At 41.4% G+C, this 22,451-nt stretch overlaps 1 protein-coding gene across 5 annotated transcripts in view; it reads right to left on the reverse strand.

The window, feature by feature from the left end:
* Positions 1–22,451, reverse strand: part of LOC126334912 (zinc finger protein 345-like) — a 168,512-nt gene that overhangs the window by 66,781 nt on the left and 79,280 nt on the right. For all 5 annotated transcript variants that reach the window (XM_049997629.1, XM_049997628.1, XM_049997630.1 and 2 more), the window contains one exon: positions 1,766–2,045. In XM_049997629.1, coding sequence (XP_049853586.1) covers positions 1,766–2,045 — 280 coding nt within the window. The remainder of the gene's footprint in view (positions 1–1,765; positions 2,046–22,451) is intronic.

Here is a 22,451-nt window from a genome sequence, read left to right on the forward strand (position 1 = left end):
GAACCTATGGGTGCAGAATCATTCCTCTGTCCCAACCATCTCTTACCCCAATGGCACTACAGCAATTTCATATCACAGGCACACCGCCATCCTAGCAGACCTCACCCGGGTCTCCTGCCACGGTCAGACCTAAATCGATGGGCCTAGATCTGTTGACAGAGATGCTGCCTCTCCACCCAACCATTCCTTCCAGTACCAATCATTGGCCAGTATATTCTGGCACTACTTAGCAATATTAGGGGAGGAGGAATTTAATATTCCACCAGTAGCCATTTCTGATAGTGTCAGAAGCACTGCAATACCACAGGGCACCTGTGTCTGGGCACATACGTTCAGCCGACCTCTAGGATGGATCGAAGGGGAAGGACTGGGAAGTTAAAGGTCACAGAGGTCATCAGCTGTTCAACATCATGGACAGGAATTTTTGCCTGACCTGCCACTGCAACCACCTCAGAATGTGACAGCAGTTGCAATCACGCCTCCATCCATGTACTCCCCTCCAACCCCAAGAAAGGGCATAAGGTTTGCCACCCTCTGGGTCTCTTGTCCTTTACCCAACTTCCATCTCCTTATCACTATGGGATGTCACCTCAGTGCAGCCCTTGCCCAGGCCTCCTGCAAGGGTTGAGTCGAAGCCATGGTCCTAGATCTGTTGGTGAGACTGTTGCCTCTTCACCTTCTCACCCCCACTGGTGCTGGTTTCAGCTGGGACATTTTTAGCCATATGTACCAATTTCAGGGGGAGGGATTTAATATCCCCACCAGTGCTCATTATTGATAACGGATCAAAGGCACTGCAGTTTACTTCCATCAGGTGCCACCAGGGGTGCCAGTGCTGGATCACAAGGACAAGCCCAATCTCAGCCTGCTGATTAGCTTCCATAGCATTCCATATGAGCCTTTTGATTCTCACCTAGCTGCTTTCATGAAATAAGAGACTCAGCTTGCTGGCTTATGGTACTGGTATTTATACAGTGCTCTGCTCACAGCAAACTTGGTTTTGTTTCCAGATAAAACTTTCATATCTTACGATTTCTTGCCCCATCAGCATGGAGGATGTTTTAGAGGGAGTGCAAGCTATGACTAGACAAGGCTGATGAAGGAAATAAGCTATGACCTTTCCGAAAGAACCATCTCAAGCAATTTATGTAAATCACTAAGAACCTAAATTTGGATGGCTGGATGAGCGTTACTCCCTAATGTGAGTCTAATGCAAGTAATTACAGCTTGCTTTCAAAATGTGATAAGAACACCTACTTCTGTGTGTCACTGGCAATGATACTGAGTGAACTTATGATAAAAAAAGCACGATTGTTTTCAAACAGCTAGAATTCTTTTGACTAGCTAATGCTTTAACTTTTATACTCTATGGTTTGTTACAAGCATTGCACAAGTTGTTCCTTAGCAGATAAGCCAAAATAATTTCAAAAAATAGCATCTTATAAGTTCACTAAAAAAGACACCAATTTACAGTGTTATTCAAATGTGCAACACTAAAGCAAGCAAGTACATTTGTTATCTTTTATTCCGCTTTGAGATTTTAGTGACAATATTTCTCTCCTGTCAAATTAATAATGAAAATAACAACACTATACAATAATAACAACAATAATTGAAATTCAGCCAGTGATATTTATCCTAATTGGCAAGTGCACATCTGAATTAACAAACTGAAGGTTTCTCACATGTCTTAGTTCATTGAAATCCAGAATTTTATAATAGTATTGACACAAAGGAGGAGAAAAATTTATACAGACGAACTGACCTGCTTATCTAGAGCAGCATTACTCTGAGGCTGGACGTGGCATCGATAGTGTCGATAGAGCTGCACAGTACTAGTGAAGCCAGCACAACATTCCTCACAGCCAATAGGAAATCCATCAACGGGAAAGTGCACTGGCCCAAGGCCAGGATGGTAGCGTCGTTTGCCACAAGGCCCACAACTCAGCACTTGACCACGGTGCTGTACCTTGCGGTGTGCCACCAGGTTACCCCAAGAGACGTAAGTCCGAGGACATAACTGACATGTGAAAAATCTGCATTCCCTAAAATAATGATTATTTCGTAAGGCACTAAACTCAATATTATCATTTTTATAGTGTATGCTATTTATGTACTAGCATCCTTCTACCTGTTTTTTTTTAAAAATAATAAAAAAACAATAGAAATATTTCCCTGCAAACAGAACATGGCTGAAAAACATAGGATAAACAAAGTAGAAGCACATTATATCACCTAATATCAAAAGCAAAGGCCGAGTATACTGCCTAAGGGAAACACAAAGACTTTCTTGTAAACAAACTTCTTTTATTTTTTGAGCCCTGGGTCACACAAATGGTATTATAAATGATTTCACTTGAGTCTGACCACAGTGACCAGAGACAGTGACCATGGGTGTGTGAGCTGTGCTATCCATTTCTTAATATCGTCACTATTCCATCCCGGACTTTCCATTGTTTGATTTCACCTTCTTTGAGGACCTGTTTAAAAATAAAGGGGATGGCAAAATACATCAACAGTGAAAATAATGAGTTTTTTCTAGGCTTTCCAAAATGTCAGGATACTTATATTATGTAATGCAGTAGCCCTATCACACTACCTTGAATAATGTCAGATGGTATCTTTGGTACTGACGAAGACATAGTGCATTCTGTTTACAAGAAAGTCTTCAAATGAATCACATATTGCTTTGCATATTCTGAACGAAATCACACAGATGTAAGCTTTAGTCTGAGTGTAACATCTCATTATCAGTGCTGTTGTTAGAGATGGTTGGTTGGAATATACCACTCAAAACCTTACTGAAGCAATCTTTTCTGAGTGATTTTGGGGAATTAAACAAAAACTAAATTGGGATGACCATTTTATACAGGTGACAGTTAATATATTAAAAGCAAAGATTCCAAGACTTACAAAGCGGGAAAGCGCTGGTAGATAGGTACAATAAAATAACACACACACAGAATTTCTAGCTTTCGAAACCGACGGTTGCTTCTTCAGGAAAGAGGGAAGGAGAGGGAAAGACGAAAGGATGTGGGTTTTAAGGGAGAGGGTAAGGAGTCATTCCAATCCCGGGAACGGAAAGACTTACCTTAATACTGTACATATATCTGATTGATCAGTAACAGAAATATTTTTACTGCGAACTGACTTCATATCATCGATTTTGTGCTGCTGACCAGACACTTCCTTCATAACTGACCATATGGTTTTAATTTTATCCTGTGAATAGCTATTCTATTTGCATACCACATACTCTTTGCCTTCCTAATAACATTTTAAGCACCTTAAAATACTGTTTGTAATGGGTTACTGTAGCTTGATTGTGACTATTTCTAACATTTTGATACAATTCCCACTATGTTCTACAAAATATCCTTATCCCACTAGTCAGCCAGGAAGCAACTCCCAAAGAGCATGAGAAATGTGTTAAGGAAAGCATTGTATTTATCATCTACGTTAACGGCACTCTAAATATATTGCCACTCTCATTCCTTGACAAGGTTTAAAAAACTCTCTATTGCTGTTGGATTAACTTTCCTACATATTTTGTAGTTAAATATGACATTGGTTTGAGTACAAAAGGCTTTTAGTGTTAAAATTTGTGCATCATGGTCTATCATATGAATTTAGGAGATCTACCAACATCCTTTTTCTTGCACCATCATTTACAAAATTTATATTTAAGTCACCACATATAACTAATTTCTGGTACTTCCTACAAAGTAAATCAAGAACCCTCTCTAGCTTGAGCAGAAATGCTCTAAGTCGGAGTTAGGGGACCTATAAACAACAACAATTAGAAGTCTAGTTTCACTAAAGTCAACTGCCCTTGCACAACATTCAAATATCTGTTCAGTGCAGTGTCATGATACATCTATGGACTCAAATGGAATACTGTTTTTTATGTAAGTAGCCACTCCCCCACCCTGTAAGGAAATTCTTAAGAAACAACAAGCTAATCTGTATCCTGGTAAAGGAAGCCTCTGAACTGTCAAATTATTTAAGTGTTGCTTTGATATACCAATAATTTCAGAGTCAACTTCTAGAAGCAGTTCACTAACTTTATCTCTAATACCTCTTATATTTTGATGAAATATGCTAATTCCTTCTCTACCTGGAAGTGTTACATCCTCGGAAGGTGAGCCCTTAGTTAGAGGGACTTCCTTTAAGCAGGTATACCTATCAGTTGACTTCAGTCTAAAAGAGGTGCAGCTCTGACACCAACTACTACAGGATTTTTTCCATGAGTGACCCCACCACCACCCACTACACTTTCACCTATAAGTTTTGCCAGCCTCCCCTTCCCATATTTATTGAGGGGCAGGCCATGCCTATTGAAACCTGATCTACTGATAGACCCAACTGGGACCACTGAGATGTGACCCATGCCCTCTGCCATCAGCGTCGTCCTCAACCCCACGTTAACGCGTCTAACAGCCGCATTAAGGTGAGGCCAATCATGACACTGAAACAGCTGCACGAAATGCACATTAGTGCCACCAGTTTGAGTAGCTATCTTTACCAGGTCACCACCTAAATCATATTCCCCGTCCCTGTCAAGACTGTTCCCTGCTCCACCCACTACCACTACGTGATCCTCCTCCGTAAAATTCCTACATAACTCCCCTATGCTGTGAGTCACTTGAGTCAACCCTGAACTAGGCTTCACAATGCTGATGACATGGTACTCACTCCCCAACACTTCCTGCAACTGCTGGCCCACACCTCTCCTGGCAACTAAAGTAAGCCTCCTAATTGCTGAGGACTGCTGCATGTTCTCTACATCTACACCTATTCAAGGCTCCTCTCCACTCAACTCCGATAGTTGGTCAAATCTATTGCATATAAGCAAAGTAAAACTGCCTGAATACCTCCTCTTCCTAGCTGCCTTCTTGCCAACTGCCAGTTCCCATTTCCTACCACCCTTCACCCTCCTCAACCTATCTAGTTCCTCCTTTGCACATTGTAACTGCACCTGAAGGGCACACATCTTATGCTCCTGGTCCTCTATCATCTAATTTCTACTACAGACTCCGCATTCCCAGGAGAGGATCTCACTAAAACAACCACTGGCTTCCCCACTGCATCCCCCCCCCCCCCCCCAATGAAAATACTTTGAACAAATGCCCACACCATAACCCACTACTCACAAACCTATGACAGAGCCTACACTTCTCACTCATGGTAAAATTTTACAGTCACTGATAAAAACTATACATCTACATTACCAAAGTTCAGTTACACCAGTAGAACTATTTATAGAACTAACAATAATAGTCTCGAAATTCTCTGCCTGCTAAGAAAGCAACTACTTGTATTAATACTACTACACCACAGCAAATACCAATACCAACAAAACTTCACAAAATTATTAGCTAAAACCAAGTAATGGAAGGCATCACTCAGTACCAGTAGTCCAGCTGGCACAATGGTTGTGTGTAGTGACTTAAAGATAATGGGGTGCAATGATAAAGCAGCTCCTCATAAGAAACACCTTTCTGAAGTCAATTCTAAGTGACACTTGAGGTGGTGCAAAGAGTGACACTGCTGGAAAGTGCATGATTAGAAATGAGTGACTTGGAGTGATGAATCATGCTATATATTCTGGCAATCGGCTGGAAGGGGTTTGGCGAATGCCTGGAGAACATTAATTGGCATCATGGATAGTGCCAATAGTACAGAACAGGTGGTTTATGGTATGAGGATGCTTTCCAAGGTTGTGGTGTGGTCCCCTTATTGCACTTACGAGAATGCTAACACAGAAGACAAATTTTCGAGTACTTTGTGCTATGTAAACAGAGGAATAGTTCAGAGACAATGACTGTTTGTATCAACAGACAAGACACTGTTTCAAAAAGCAGCTTCTTTGAGACAAAGGTTTTTGGATAGTACCACAGTATAAATTGGCTGCCGTTCCTCCACAAACATTCAGACTCGCCACTGAAAGTGTCCCCAGCAAAGTTCAAGCCATCATAAAAATGACGTATGGACACACTTCACATTGTTGCTCACTAATAAATGCCAGGATACTTTTCACTGGATAGTGTATACACTGCTGTTCTGTACCTGCTATAAAGAAACAGCAGTTCAAAACGTCAAAACAAACTGAAGAGAAGCACGTCTTGCATTATTCCACATGGTCCAGAATTCCAGGCAATAACTATACACCATTAATGCCTGTGATAATTAGTTCCCTAAGTGTGTCCACTACATTCTCCTAACACACAGATGGCGGTTAACACAGCCAAATCTTATCACAATAAACACAATTTCAAGTAAATAAATCTCTACAAGCTCCCAAGAAGCAAAAGGACCAGCAACTTCAGACATCATACCTACATGTGAATTAAAGTGTCTTGTGTCCCAGTAAATTTAGGAGGACATGTTTTAGAAATATTTTGTACACACTGTTTATTCATTTTGCTGCAACTGGAATGTCATGGTAGTAAGTTGCCAAAGCCCATGTGTTCCTAGTATCTGACAACTAAACCAACACAGATGAACAACGTCCAAAGTGTGACAATTCAGGTTTTCGTGGAGGGTAGGTTGATTATGTGGTTATCAATTTTTCCACCTATCTGTGTTGTGTAAGCTGTTAGATGGAAAAAAAGATTTTGAAATCAGATGTTGAATAAACAATATACTGATGAGGCAGCTACCACAGAACATCAAGAACTCCACCCATGTGTGTCAAGCAGATATTCAAAAAGGCACAAAGGAATTATAGACATTGGCTGCAACCCTAGGAAGTTCTGGTCTTACGTTAAATCAGTAAGTGGATTGAAACAGCATATCCAGACACTCTGGGATGATAATGGCATGGAAACTGAGAATGACACACATAAAGCTGAAATGCTAAACACCTTCTTCCAAAGATGTTTAATAGAGGAAGACTGCACTGCAGTGTGAACGAAAAAATGGCTGACATCGAAATAAGTTTCCAAGGAATAGAAAAGCAACTGAAATCACTCAACAGGGGAAAGTCCACTGGACCTCACAGGATACCATTTTGATTCTACACAGAGTACGTGAAAGAACTTGCACCCTTCTAACAGCCGTGTACCGCAAGTCTCTAGAGGAATGGAAGGTTCCAAATGATTGGAAAAGAGCACAGGCAGTTCCAGTTCTCAAGAAGGGTTGTCGAGCAGATGTGCAAAACTATAGGCCTATATCTCTGACATCGATCTGTCGTAGAATTTTAGAACATGTTTTTCGTTTGCATATCATGTCATTTCTGGAAACCCAGAATCTACTCTGTAGGAATCAACATGGATTCCAGGAACAGCGATTGTAAGAGACCCAAATCACTTTATTTGTTAATGAGACCCAGTAAATATTAGATACTGGCCCCCAGGTAGATGTCTTTTTCCTTGACTTCCAGAAGGTGTTCGATAAAGTTCCGCACTGTTGCCTGATAAACAAAGTAAAAGCCTATGGAATATCAGACCAGCTGTATGGCTAGATTGAAGAGTTTTTAGCAAACATAACACAGCATGTTGTTCTCAATGGAGAGACGTCTACAGATGTTAAAGTAACCTCTGGTGTGCCACAGGGGAATGTTATGGGACCATTGCTTTTCACAATATATAAAAATGACCTAGTAGATAGTGTCGGAAGTTCCATGTGGCTTTTCGCGGATGATGCTGTAATACACAGAGAAGTTGCAGTATTAGAAAATTGCAGCGAAATGCAGGAAGATCTGCAGCAGCTAGGCACTTCGTACAGGGAGTGAGAACTGACCCTTAACATAGACAAATGTAATGTACTGTGAATACATAGAAAGAAGGATCCTTTATTGTACGATTATATGATAGCGGAACAAACACTGGTAGCAGTTACTTCTGTAAAATATCTGGGAGTATGCGTAAGGAACGATCTGAAGTGGAATAATCGTATAAAATTAATTGTTGGTAAGGCCAGGTTGAGATTCATTAGGAGAGTCCTTAGAAAATGTAGTCCATCAACAAAGGAGGTGGCTTACAAAACACTCGTTCAACCTATACTTGAGTATTGCTCATCAGTGTGGGATCTGTACCAGGTCGGGTTGAAGAGGAGATAGAGGAAATCCAAAGAAGAGCAGTGCGTTTCATCACAGAGTTATTTGGTAAGCGCGACAGCGTTACAGAGATGTTTAGCAAATTCAAGTGTCAGACTGTGCAAGAGAGATTCGAGCGTGTACGGAGGCTTTCCGGCAGTCATTCTTCCCGAGAACCACACGCGACTGGAACAGAAAAGGGAGGTAATGGCAGTGGCACGTAAAGTGCCCTCCACTACACACTGTTGGGTGGCTTGTGGATTATAAATGTAGATGTAGAAGTGGGCATTGATTTAAATCAGTAGGGAAAGCTGAAAATTTGTGCCACACAGCGATTCAAACCCGGTTCTCTTGCTTACTAACCAGATGCTCTGACCACAAGCCATCCATACACAGTGGTCATTGCAACTGTAAGTACCATCAGACCTCCCATCAGACCCACATTCTCATCACATCCACACATTACTAATGTAATGCCCCTCACCCATTATTCTCATTACTCACAGCATTTCGCTAATTCCCGTAAGAGTCTGAGCCTGGTACAGATCCGTACCGAAGAGATCACTGGCTTCCTCACCTTAATTATACAGGGTGGTCCATTGATCGTGACCGGGCCAAATATCTCATTTCAATAAGCGTCAAATGAAAAAACTACAAAGAACAAAACTCAGCTGGCTTCAAAGGGGAAACCAGATGGCGCTGCCATAGGTCAAACGGATATCAACTGCATTTTTAAAAAATAGGAATCCCCATTTTTTATCATATATCCATGTAGTACGTAACGAAATATGAATGTTTTAGTTGGACCACTTTTTTCGCTTTGTGATAAATGGTGCTGTAATATGTAAAATTTGAAATTTTCCCGGCGAATCAATTGTTCAAATAGATTTCGGGCTTGCAGCTGGTCGTCGTAAACTTCTTCGCACGATATTTGGGCTGGACAACTGCCAGCCATCTTCAGGTGAGCCGAACGAGGACTGACGAAGACGTTCTCCATTCCATCTTATATTGTGCGCTGATAGTACTGCCGCGCATGCGTTGCAGTTGCGGAGACAGAAGAACCACACCGCCCAGCAACAGCGCCCTCGCTGGTGGAACTGCGAAACTCAGGTGCCGTCGGTATTGTCGCTAGCCGCAGGTATCGATGTCTTCTGGCGTCTTCGTCTCGAGAAAATTTCTGTGATGACGGGATTCCATGCATTATTCAATTGGTAACCACTGTCCCGGTTCATTAAATTTCCAGCACTGCGTATTTCAACGGATTCTTTAATAATGGAGTCCCAAAAAGTTGTTGCTGTGGCCAAAATCGAAGTTTTGTCGTACTCCATTGAATGTCCGTTAGAAATACAATGTTCTGCAACTGCAGATTTACTGGGTTGCAGTAGACGGGTGCAACGTTGGTGTTCTGTACAACGCTCTTCCACAGTACGTGTTGTCTGTCCTATATGGGCCATACCGCACTGACACGGTATTTTGTAAATTCCCGCCTTTCGCAGCAACAGATCATCCTTCACCGAACCCAGCAAATCTGAAAGCGTCTCCCCAACGCAGCAATATAACCGCTCAAGAAAGGGCTGCACTACGGAACCTTCGAGAAGATCCGGAAGTAGTGGTGCTGAAGGCTGATAAAGGTAATTCTACCGTTTTGTTACCTCGTGGGTTGTATTTAGAGAAGATGTATAGTCTACTGAGTGATACCATGTACAGGAAGATTGATCACGACCCAACAGCACGTGTGCAATGGAAGACGTGTGCACTTTTAAACTCTTCGTCATTAGCTCCAGAGACCATCAAACGGTTAAGACCACATGGCAACGTACCACCGAGACTGTATGGTCTTCCTAAAGTGCATAAAGGTCTGCCTTTACGACCTATAGTGAGTAATATTGATGCACCCACGTATGATTTAGCCAAACATCTAGCTTCCTTGCTGAGACCATTTGTGGGCAAATGTTCACATCATATACGGAACTCTGCTGATTTTATCGATAGACTGGGGTCTCCCCACTTAAGTAGTTCGGATCTTCTAGTGAGTTTTGATGTAGTTTCCCTTTTCACAAAAGTACCTCTTGGGGATTCCTTGTTTCTAATTGGTCAACAGTTTGAATCGGACATCACTGCTTTGTTTCGACATGCTCTTTCCTCAACTTATTTTATGTTTAACCAGGAATTTTTTGAACAGTCTGATGGTGTCGCCATGGGCAGCCCTCTGTCCCCTCTGGTGGCTAACCTTTTCATGGAGGATTTTGAAGAGAGAGCACTTGAATCAGTGGTTTGTAAACCTATTTTCTGGAGGTACGTCGATGATACTTTTATAGTCTGGCCCCACGGAGAAGAAAAGTTAATGGAGTTTTTTCATCATCTTAACTCCATCCATCAGAATATTCGATTCACCATGGAACTAGGGAAAGATGGTGTCCTTCCATTCCTGGATGTTCTGGTTAAACGGAAGAGTTACGGCTCGTTGGGACACTCTGTTTACCGAAAGCCGAGTCACACTGATTTGTACCTGCATTCTTCCAGTTGCCATCACCCATCCCAAACAATGAGTGTACTTAAAACCCTTGTGCACAGGGCACACACGGTGTCGGATGCAGAAAATTTGCCTAAGGAACTTGCACATTTAAGGACGGTGTTCAGAGACAATGGTTACTCGACCCGGCAAATTATCAGGGCCTTCGCAACTAGAGCCAGGAACCGGGAAGTGGATAAAGAAGAGAGTGCGCCAGCCAAGTCCCTAGCTTTTCTTCCCTTCGTTGGTAATATCTCTTTTAAAATAGCAAGGATTCTAAATACTTTTCATGTGAAAGTTGTTTTTCGTCCGCCTTCTAAGATTTCAGATTTGCTGGGTTCGGTGAAGGATGATCTGTTGCTGCGAAAGGCGGGAATTTACAAAATACCGTGTCAGTGCGGTATGGCCTATATAGGACAGACAACACGTACTGTGGAAGAGCGTTGTACAGAACACCAACGTTGCACCCGTCTACTGCAACCCAGTAAATCTGCAGTTGCAGAACATTGTATTTCTAACGGACATTCAATGGAGTACGACAAAACTTCGATTTTGGCCACAGCAACAACTTTTTGGGACTCCATTATTAAAGAATCCGTTGAAATACGCAGTGCTGGAAATTTAATGAACCGGGACAGTGGTTACCAATTAAATAATGCATGGAATCCCGTCATAACAGAAATTTTCTCGAGACGAAGACGCCAGAAGACATCGATACCTGCGGCCAGCGACAATACCGACGGCACCTGAGTTTCGCAGTTCCACCAGCGAGGGCGCTGTTGCTGGGCGGTGTGGTTCTTCTGTCTGCACAACTGCAACGCATGCGCAGCAGTACTATCAGCGCACTATATAAGACGGAACAGAGAACGTCTTCGTCAGTCCTCGTTCGGCTCACCTGAATATGGCTGGCAGATGGCCAGCCCAAATATCGTGCGAAGAAGTTTACGATAACCAGCTGCAAGCCCGAAATCTATTTGAACAGGTGCTGTAATAGTCACAAACATATGGCTCATAATTTTAGACAAACAGTTGGTAACAGGTAGGTTTTTGAAATTAAAATACAAAACATAGGTACCTTTGAACATTTTATTTTGGTTGTTCCAATTTGATACATGTACCTTTGTGAACTTATCATTTCTGAGAACGCATGCTGTTACAGCGTAATTACCTGTAAATACCACATTAATGCAATAAATGCTCAAAATTATGTCCGTCAATCTCAATGCATTTGGCAAATACGTGTAACGACTTTCCTCTGAACAGCGAGTAGTTCGCCTTCCGTAATGCTCGCACATGCATTGACAATGCGCTGATGCATGTTGCCAGGCACTGTCGGTGGATCACGATAGCAAACATCCTTCAACTTTCCCCACAGAAAGAAATCCGGGGACGTCAGATGCGCTGAACGTGCGGGCCATGGTATGGTGCTTCGACAAGCAATCCACCTGTCATGAATTATGCTATTCAATACCGCTTCAACCGCACGCGAGCTATGTGCCGGGCATCCATCATGTTGGAAGTACATCGCCATTCTGTCATGCAGGAAAACATCTTGTAGTAACATCGGTAGAATGTTACGTAGGAAATCAGCATACATTGCACCATTTACATTGCCATCGATAAAATGGGGTCCTATTATCCTTCCTCCCATAATGCCGTACCATACATTAACCCACCAAGGTCGCCGATGTTCCACTTGTCGCAGCCCTTGTGGATTTTCCATTGCCCAATAGTGCATATTATGCCGGTTTCCGTTACCGCTGTTGGCGAATGACACTTCATCGCTAAATAGAACGCGTGCAAAAAATCTGTCATCGTCCCATAATTTCTCTTGTGCCCAGTGGCAAACTGTACACGCCGTGCAAAGTCACTGCCATGCAATTCCTGGTGCAACACCGACGTTTTTGAGATTCCCAATTCTCGCGCAATTTGTCTCCTACTGACGTGCGGATTAGCCGCGACAGCAGCTAAAACACTTACTTGGGCGTCATCATTTGTTGCAGGTTGTTGTTGACGTTTCACATGTGGCTGAACATTTCCTGTTTTCTTAAATAACGTAACTATCCAGCGAACGGTCCGGACACTTGGATGATGTCATCCAGCATACCGAGCAGCATACAAAGTACACACCCATCGGGCATTTTGATCACAGTAGCCATACATAAACACGACATCGACCTTTTCCGCAGTTGGTAAACGGTCCATTTTAACATGTATCACGAAGCAAATACAATCCACACTGGCGGAATGTTACGTGATACCAAGTACTTAATATGTTTGTGACTGTTACAACACCATCTATCACAAAGCGAAAAAAGTGGTCCAACTAAAGCATTCATATTTCTTTATGTAGTACACAAAGATGTAATAAAAAATGGGGGTTCCTATTTAAAAAAATGCAGTTGATATCTGTTTGACCTGTGGCAGCGCCATCTAGCGGGCCAACCACAGCGCCATCTGGTTTCCCCCTTCAAGCTAGACGTGTTTTGTTCTTTGTAGTTTTTCCGTTTGATGCTTATTTCGTGAGATATTTGGCCCGGTCACTATCAATGGACCACCCTGTATATACACTCCTGGAAATTGAAATAAGAACACCGTGAATTCATTGTCCCAGGAAGGGGAAACTTTATTGACACATTCCTGGGGTCAGATACATCACATGATCACACTGACAGAACCACAGGCACATAGACACAGGCAACAGCGCATGCACAATGTCGGCACTAGTACAGTGTATATCCAACTTTCGCAGCAATGCAGGCTGCTATTCTCCCATGGAGACGATCGTAGAGATGCTGGATCTAGTCCTGTGGAACGGCTTGCCATGCCATTTCCACCTGGCGCCTCAGTTGGACCAGCGTTCGTGCTGGACATGCAGACCGCGTGAAACGACGCTTCATCCAGTCCCAAACATGCTCAATGGGGGACAGATCCGGAGATCTTGCTGGCCAGGGTAGTTGACTTACACCTTCTAGAGCACGTTGGGTGGCACGGGATACATGCGGACGTGCACTGTCCTGTAGGAACAGCAAGTTCCCTTGCAGGTCTAGGAATGGTAGAACGATGGGTTCGATGACGGTTTGGATGTACTGTGCACTATTCAGTGTCCCCTCGACGATCACCAGAGGTGTATGGCCAGTGTAGGAGATCGCTCCCCACACCATGATGCTGGGTGTTGGCCCTGTGTGCCTCGGTCGTATGCAGTCCTGATTGTGGCGCTCACCTGCACGGCGCCAAACACGCATACGACCATCATTGGCACCAAGGCAGAAGCGACTCTGATCGTTGAAGACGATTCGTCTCCATTCGTCCCTCCATTCACGCCTGTCGCGACACCACTGGAGGAGGGCTGCACGATGTTGGGGCGTGAGCGGAAGACGGCCTAACGGTGTGCGGGACCGTAGCCCAGCTTCATGGAGACGGTTGCGAATGGTCCTCGCCGATACCCCAGGAGCAACAGTGTCCCTAATTTACTGGGAAGTGGCGGTGCAGTCCCCTACGGCACTGCGTAGGATCCTACGGTCTTGGCGTGCATCCGTGCGTCACTGCGGTGCGGTCCCAGGTCGACGGGCATGTGCACCTTCCGCCGACCACTGGCGACAACATCGATGTACTGTGGAGACCTCACGCCCCACGTGTTGAGCAATTCGGCGGTACGTCCACCCGGCCTCCCGCATGCCCACTATACGCCCTCGCTCAAAGTCCGTCAACTGCACATACGGTTCACGTCCACGCTGTCGCGGCATGCTACCAGTGTTAAAGACTGCGATGGAGCTCCGTATGCCACGGCAAACTGGCTGACACTGACGGCAGCGGTGCACAAATGCTGCGCAGCTAGCGCCATTCGACGGCTAACACCGCGGTTCCTGGTGTGTCCGCTGTGCCGTGCTTGTGATCATTGCTTGTACACCCCTCTCGCAGTGTCCGGAGCAAGTATGGTGGGTCTGACACACCGGTGTCAATGTGTTCTTTTTTCCATTTCCAGGAGTGTATTTGGTATCTATTCTTTCAGTCATATCTGAAAGAACAGACACCACTTTTGATCCAGCAGCCATTATGAATTAAGACACAAAGGAATTGCAGACACTGGCTGCAAGAACAGACACCACATTTGGCAAGGATGGCCAATGATTTCTTCAGGCACACCAGGCTCAAACTCTTACACAAATTGGTGAAATGCCGCAAGTAATGAGAATAATAGGCAAGGGGCACAACATTAGCAATGTGTGAGAAGTTGAGAATGTGTGTCTGACAGGAGGAGTGGTAGGGTAGTCTGTGCAGTCACAATGACCACTGTGCCTTGATGACTTAGTGGTCAGAGTATCTGCCCAATAAGCAGGAGACCCGGGTTTGAATCCCCTTCCGGCACAAATTTTCAACTTTCCCCATTGATTTAAACTAATGCCCATCTGCAGCCAATGTCTGTAATTTCTTTGTGTCTTAATTCAGAGTGGCTGCTGGACCAGAAATGGTGTCTGCTCTTTTAGATATGTCTGAAAGGACATGCACCCACCATATATATATATATATATATATATATATATATATATATATATATATATATATATATATATATATATTCAAAAACCAAATTAAATAGTAGTAATCTGATCATAGTGTACAACACGCAGAATGGTCTTCTTTACACATGGGTTTCTCTGTCGCAAAAAATAAAACTGCTTCTGTTGAGATATAGCTTTCTGAGATAAGACAAATTTACTTCTCTGCTGGAGCAGCCAGAGGGGGGGGTAACATATAACTAATTTGCTTGAACAAAAACTGTTTCTTACTATTCTTCTCTGTCTCTAATTATATTGTCATTGACAGCCCATTAAGAGGACCTGGATGTCATGGCCTGTAGTTTTTACTATTTTTTTTTTTTTAATTTAATACATCAAAAACTTTTAACAGATACTGAAATAAAACTTTGATAAAATAATTAGTATATTGTGAACTCCACGCGAAAAATATTTAAAAACTGTGGAATACATAGTGCACCGAATATTGATTTTCATCTTAATACTGTATTTTTTTTTAATTGACTGCTGAAATAGTAAACCAGAAATATTTACCAATTTTATGTCTTGCACATTTAAAAAAAATTATTTTATAGAAGTTAATTTTTTCTCCTAATAATTTAAGAACATATGACATGTTCAAGCTGAAAACATTTAAAACATTGTTGAATGTGTAGGCAAGCACTATTTTATTACTGATGTAAAATTTTGTTTTTTGGTTGCTTTAATACTGGATGAGATAACAATACCTAATATGCAAAAAGTGTTAATTGTGGGAAATTTAAAGTGAATTTTTGCATGCAATTTTCTTCTTAGTGATAACATGTTAACACATTCCAGCTCCATAATCTTGCTGTTTCTGAGAGTCCTTTTCATCTTCATTAGTTTTCTTTCTTTTCTTTGTTATACTGGCCTCCTGTCATGAAGCAGTTTTTTGAGCTTCAGCAACATATTGCCTGTCCACTCGTAGCACCCCACTTTTCAGATTGTCTCCAGCTTTGATGCCTGGTCTGCTCATGGTTTTTAATCTGCTTGCTATTTCATTATTAAAACATATTATGACATCCACCATCACACGCATCTGAAAGCTGTCATTCCAACAAAAATAGTTTTTGGCAAATGTTCCCAAGTGCAACTCTGAAGCTTTCATTCAGATACTGTGTTTTGCCATACAAACATTTTTGTAGTTTAGAATTTGAAAGATCTCTTTATACTGCCTTTAGTTCTACCATAATAATTTCTGGTATGGGGTGTGCTTGCGTATGTTTTTGTCCATTTGCTTCACACCTATTATACTTCCAGCATCTTGTGTTTCCTTTTTGGCAGAGGTCAAGCTGTGGATGCTCATCAGTGGGTATTCTGTGCAACAAAGTTGCCCAAAGTGCTTTTCCCACCTCCCTGACATATTAGCTGTTTCTCCTGATGGCTAGAACATAATATTCTGTGAGGTCTTCTATTTATGATTTGGTGATCCTTTCTTGTTCACCAATTGCTTTGCCATCAGAGAGGGCTTTTTTGTCTTGTCCTTGCACAGTTTCCTGAATCTTGGCCCTATTCTCTTCTGCCCATGTTCTACACATTCTCTCTCTCTCTCTCTCTCTCTCTCTCTCTCTCTCTCTATATATATATATATATATATATATATATATATATATAATTACGAGCTTTCGCAACTGGCAGTTGCTTCGTCAGGAAAGAGGGAAGGAGAGGGAAAAATGAAAGGATGTGAACACACACATATCCATCCGCACATACACAGACACAAGCTTGTGTCTGTGTATGTGCGGATGGATATGTGTGTGTGTGTGTGCGAGTGTACACCTGTCCTTTTTTTCCCCTAAGGGAAGTCTTTCCGCTCCCGGGATTGGAATGACTCCTTACCCTCTTCCTTAAAACCCACATCCTTTCATTTTTCCCTCTCCTTCCCTCTTTCCTGACGAAGCAACTGCCAGTTGCGAAAGCTCGTAATTCTGTGTGTGTGTTTGTGTGTTTTGTTCATGTGCCTGTCTGCCGGCGCTTTCCCGCTTGACAAAGATTCCAAGACTTACCAAGCGGGAAAGCGCCGGCAGACAGGCACATGAACAAAACACACAAACACACACACAGAATTACTAGCTTTCGCAACCGATGGTTGCTTCTTCAGGAAGGAGAGGGAAAGACGAAAGGATGTGGGTTTTAAGGGAGAGGGTAAGGAGTCATTCCAATCCCGGGAGCGGAAAGACTTCCCTTAGGGGAAAAAAAGGACAGGTGTACACTCGCGCACACACACACACACACACACACACACACACACACATACCCATCCGCACATACACAGACACAAGCAGACATATTTAAATATGTCTGCCTTTAAGTATGTCTGCTTGTGTCTGTGTATGTGCGGATGGATATGTGTGTGTGTGTGTGTGTGCGAGTGTACACCTGTCCTTTTTTTCCCCTAAGGGAAGTCTTTCCGCTCCCGGGATTGGAATGACTCCTTACCCTCTCCCTTAAAACCCACATCATTTTGTCTTTCCCTCTCCTTCCTGAAGAAGCAACCATCGGTTGCGAAAGCTAGTAATTCTCTGTGTGTGTTTGTGTGTTTTGTTCATGTGCCTGTCTGCCGGCGCTTTCCCGCTTGGTAAGTCTTGGAATCTTTGTTTTTAATATATTTTTCCCATGTGGAAGTTTCTTTCTATTTTTATATATATATATATATATATATATATATATATATATATATATATATATATTAATTTCAGTTTCACCATACGTTTCAGCAGCCACAACACTACTGAAGCCTTTAGAGTCAACATCACCAAGGTAGTGAGTGTATCGCACAGCATGTCTAGCAAACGACTTACTAAAAATAGAGGCTAGCCCCTTGTTTTCCATACCACCAACGAAACATTCAAAGCTTTTGTCATATTCATGTTCATTTACTTATTAGAACAACCTTGGCAGTGTTTTGTCACACATTAATAGTCCAGCACCTTGCCTATATCTACAGAGGTGCCTGTGACAACTCCATTCAGTAATTCATAGCCTCTCTTCTGCCAGGAACTGTCCAATGCAGCAACATTATCAATAGATTGACAAATATCTACAGTTTCTTTCAATGCTCTCCGTACAGACACTTCACAATTTCTGCTAGGGCATTATGCAGATGGTTACAATACCTCTCAAATTTAACTGGTGGTGGTGGGAGATCTATCATAGCACAGAATATCTGGGCTGCTTTTTTTCCTTTCGCAATACGCCTCATAGCATAAGCAAAGCAAATATTCACTTCACTACATTTGTGCATGTTACATGAGATGTCATTGTACATTTTGTTGCTTTAGACACTCAGAATTCCACAGCAATTTTGCTGGACAGACCTCTTCTCTTTCTTATATCTTCACTATAAGTAAGGGATTATTCACCATTACAATATTTACATTTAGCAACAAACAAGAGCAATTCTGAAAGCCTGCGCTTACTAATTAAAATGTAACCATTATTTTCACTATTTACAGCACCAACATCTTGTTCATATTTGGTAAAGTATTTGAACTTGCATTTTGAAGCACTGCTTGGTGAACTTTTAGACCTAACCTAACTTCGCTGGTATATAACAATTTTTCCATTTTTACTATTTCCAACAACACGCTTGTGCTGATTGCCACAAAATTCACAACTTCTTTGTTTTTGGCATTTTATGAGGAAAATGCTTGAAATACACAGTCACAACAACACATGCGAAAAATATAAGTAAACTCAAGTAATCTACTTGTATCAACAGAAAGAGCAACTGCAATAAATCCCCGCTCATTGTACAATCAATATGATCCTCAAAGATATTACGCAAACAAGTTGTTATGGAAAGAACAGAATAGAATCTTTATTGTCACATGACACATCATATACAATCATTTGACTGAAAGATTGGTTACTCATAAATGAATAATTCTACGCCTATCAAAGTATACCTAAAGCAAGAGACATTAAAATAAAGCATATGGATGCCCCCAGAAGCACATTACAACATAAAAAGATAATACATGTTAGATTTCTTCCTTTTCTTAAAATTTTCACAGTGGTTTGAAATCATTCTCTTAAAGTATTTTTCATGTTTGTTCCTGTACTTTATAAACATGGACATACTTCAAAGAGCACATACTTTCATAAAGGTAGTATATATGTTTATATCTAGATACAGTATAACCTCGTTAGTGCAAACTCGCGTAAGACGAACTCGCGGTTAACATGAAAAAAAAATGTTGGTCCCACCAGGAATTCATTAGTTCTTATGGTATGTTTTTTCAGTTAACACAAATTTCAGTTGAGGCGAATCACACATCTTTTTCAGTTCCTAGAGTAATTGAATTTCACTGTAACACAAACTTCTGAACAAATTTATTAAACATTTTTGGAACAGTGATTAAAAATTTTTAAAAAAATTTTCTTTCAAAAATTCAGTCTTGATCACAGTATCTATGAACACTTGAAACATACATGGTGTGATCAAGACTGAATTTTTGAAAGAAAATTTTTTACAAATTTCCGACCTTAAGAGTATTCTAAAGCTTCCCCCCCCCCCCCCCCCCCCCCCCTGGAATGAATGTAGGAAATGTAGTTACAAAGCTAATCATACTTATTGTTGACTCGTTTTTAACGTATTTTAGGTCAGTAGCTGCAATTATCACCTCAACAATCTGCATATACTGTACATTGCAAGACATTCAATAATGTGTGGAGCAGCATTTAGGAATGTACTCAGTGCCAGATTTGACAGGTGTTCTATTAGTCGTAGCTGTATAGAGTTGGAATACTGAATAAAAACTACAGTTACAACCGGTACCGTAGCACGCAAAACTGGCAAAAAGGAAACAGACAGCTGTAATGTACAGTTAAAGCTTAAGATTCTAGATGAAGTGGACCATGGTACCAAGAAAACAGCAATTGCAGAGCAGTTTGGAATACCTAAATCTACTTTACTACAATTATTAAGAATCGCAAAAAAATTATTAATGCTCCGGCATCAGGCTCTGGAAATAAATCTAAACAACTTCGTACTGCCAAGTATGAAGACATTGAGACATTACTGCTAGAATGGTTCAATCATATGCGTACATCTAACATACCTTTAACTGGCCCTGTGATTCAGTCAGAAGCAAATGATATTGCTAAAGATATGGGCATAGAAGACTTCCATTGTTCTGCTGGTTGGTTGTATCGGTTCCAAAAGAGATATTCAATTTCATCGGTACAAATTTGTGGTGAATCAAACAAAATTGACAAAGAAAGTGCAAACAGCTGGTTGCATGAATTCAACCGAGTGAGGGAAAAGTATGCCTCGTGTGATGTGTTTAACATAACGGATGAAACAGGATTTTTCTACCATCTTTTTCCAAATCACACCCTGGGGATAAAAGGTGATAAGTGTCACGGTGGAGCATGAAGCAAACAACGTGTGACTGTTGTACTGTGCTGTAATGCTGATGGCAGTGAGAAGTTCCGTCCCTGGGTTATCAGTAAATCTGAGAAACCACATTGTCTTAAAAACATAAATATGGACACTTTACCTTGCATCTACTCTCACCACAAGAAAGCTTGGATCGATGGCACATCATTTCGCAAGTGGCTCCTTCGTTTCAACAGTTGAATGGTTGCTCAAAATAGACATGTTCTTCTTACATTGGACACATGTACTGCCCGTAACTTTTATGATCTGAACCTATCCAACATAAAGGTTCAGTTTTTTCCACCCAACAGCACAAGTCGCCTTCAGCCTTTGGCCCAAGGCATAATCTCTCTCATAAATAGAGCTTATCATAAGTGACTTGTACGAGCTGCAATTCATGCTGCTGAAAACAATAGTGCAGCCCCAAATTGGAATCTGCTTGACGCAATAAAAGCCATCGCAGCAGCCTGGAACTCAGTATCGCCACATCATATAGGGAAATGCTTTAACAAAGCTTGGAGACATAGCAACGCTGAAGATGTCCACGAGTTAGACAATGCCACTTCACCTGATGAATGGACAGTTCTGCAGGACATTGTGAACCCTGGGATTAGTTTCGAAGAATTCATTAGTGTAGACGATGATGGTGCCATACGTGCTTCTGTGGAATCGGATGTGACAAAATCTGTGAACAAGGTGCAAGAAGGGCTATCAGAAGAATGTTCTGCAGGACATTGAGAACCCTGGGATTAGTGTAGACGATCATGCCGTATGTGCTTCTGTGGTATCAGATGTGTCGAAATCTGTGAATGAGGTGCAAGAAGGGCCATCAGAAGAAAATGAAGAGGACGAGGAAGAGAATACAGTTACCATTCCACCTACCTGTCAGGAGATGTTTACAGCCTTGGACTATTTAGAACAGTTCGCTTCAACATCCGACATCACTGCTGGGTTTACGGACGCTATCATTATAACTGGTTGTGAAATTACAAAATATTATCGTTCCTATAAATATCAGTGAACCAGTAACGTACATAATTTGTGAGTACTTGTAATTTTACAATCACTTTATAGTGTTATAAGCCTACAATAAAGTGATTGATAGTGTAGTGTATTACACATTAGTGTATTGCTGTACATGTATACTTATTAAAATCTGTGTTTTTCACTTAACACAAATTTTTTTAACAGGAACTCCTGATTTTTCGGTCCCTTCGGATTCGTGTAAACGAAGTTTTACTGTATTTAGATTCATAGTTCACATGATACATAGTTTATAAGATGGACACATATAAAAAGAACATATAACTCCATTAAAAGGAAACACTAGCATACACATAGAACATAATGTAGCAAAAACAGGAAAACAAAACAAATGTAATATCTCCTACTTGTCTTCTCATTTACAAAATCTTCCACAATGTAGTAGCATTTGCCTTATAAATATTTTCTAATGTTTGCACAGGTGGATTCAAGCTTGCAGTTCTTCAACTTTGAACGGATTTTATTGCCAATCTTCAAAGCCATGTAATATGGAGTATTTTCAAATAATGTTAGTCTGTGGCAAGGTAACATGTAATCATCTTTTTGTCTTGTTTCATTAGTGTGAGTAAATGTATTTCCCTCAAAAAGATATTAGTTTTTTTAACTCATATATAAACATGGAAAGAATTGTCAGTAAGTCAAGGCTTGCAAATAAAGGTTTGCATGATTATCCAGTCATAGCTCTGATAATTTTTTTCTGTAGCTTGAACACTCTGAGGAGGCTTCGTTTTTCAACTCCCCAAAAAATTATGCCATATCTTACAACTGATATAAAATATGCATGATACACAAATTTCCTAATAGCTAAGTCAGTTACTTTATTCAGAACCCTTATTGCATAAACAAAACTATTTAACTGCTTCAGTAAGCAATCCACATGTTCAGTCCATGACAAGTTTTTGTTTATGGTCACCC

This window comes from Schistocerca gregaria, chromosome 2, assembly GCF_023897955.1.
Source record: "Schistocerca gregaria isolate iqSchGreg1 chromosome 2, iqSchGreg1.2, whole genome shotgun sequence".
Taxonomy (NCBI): Eukaryota; Metazoa; Arthropoda; class Insecta; order Orthoptera; family Acrididae; genus Schistocerca; species Schistocerca gregaria.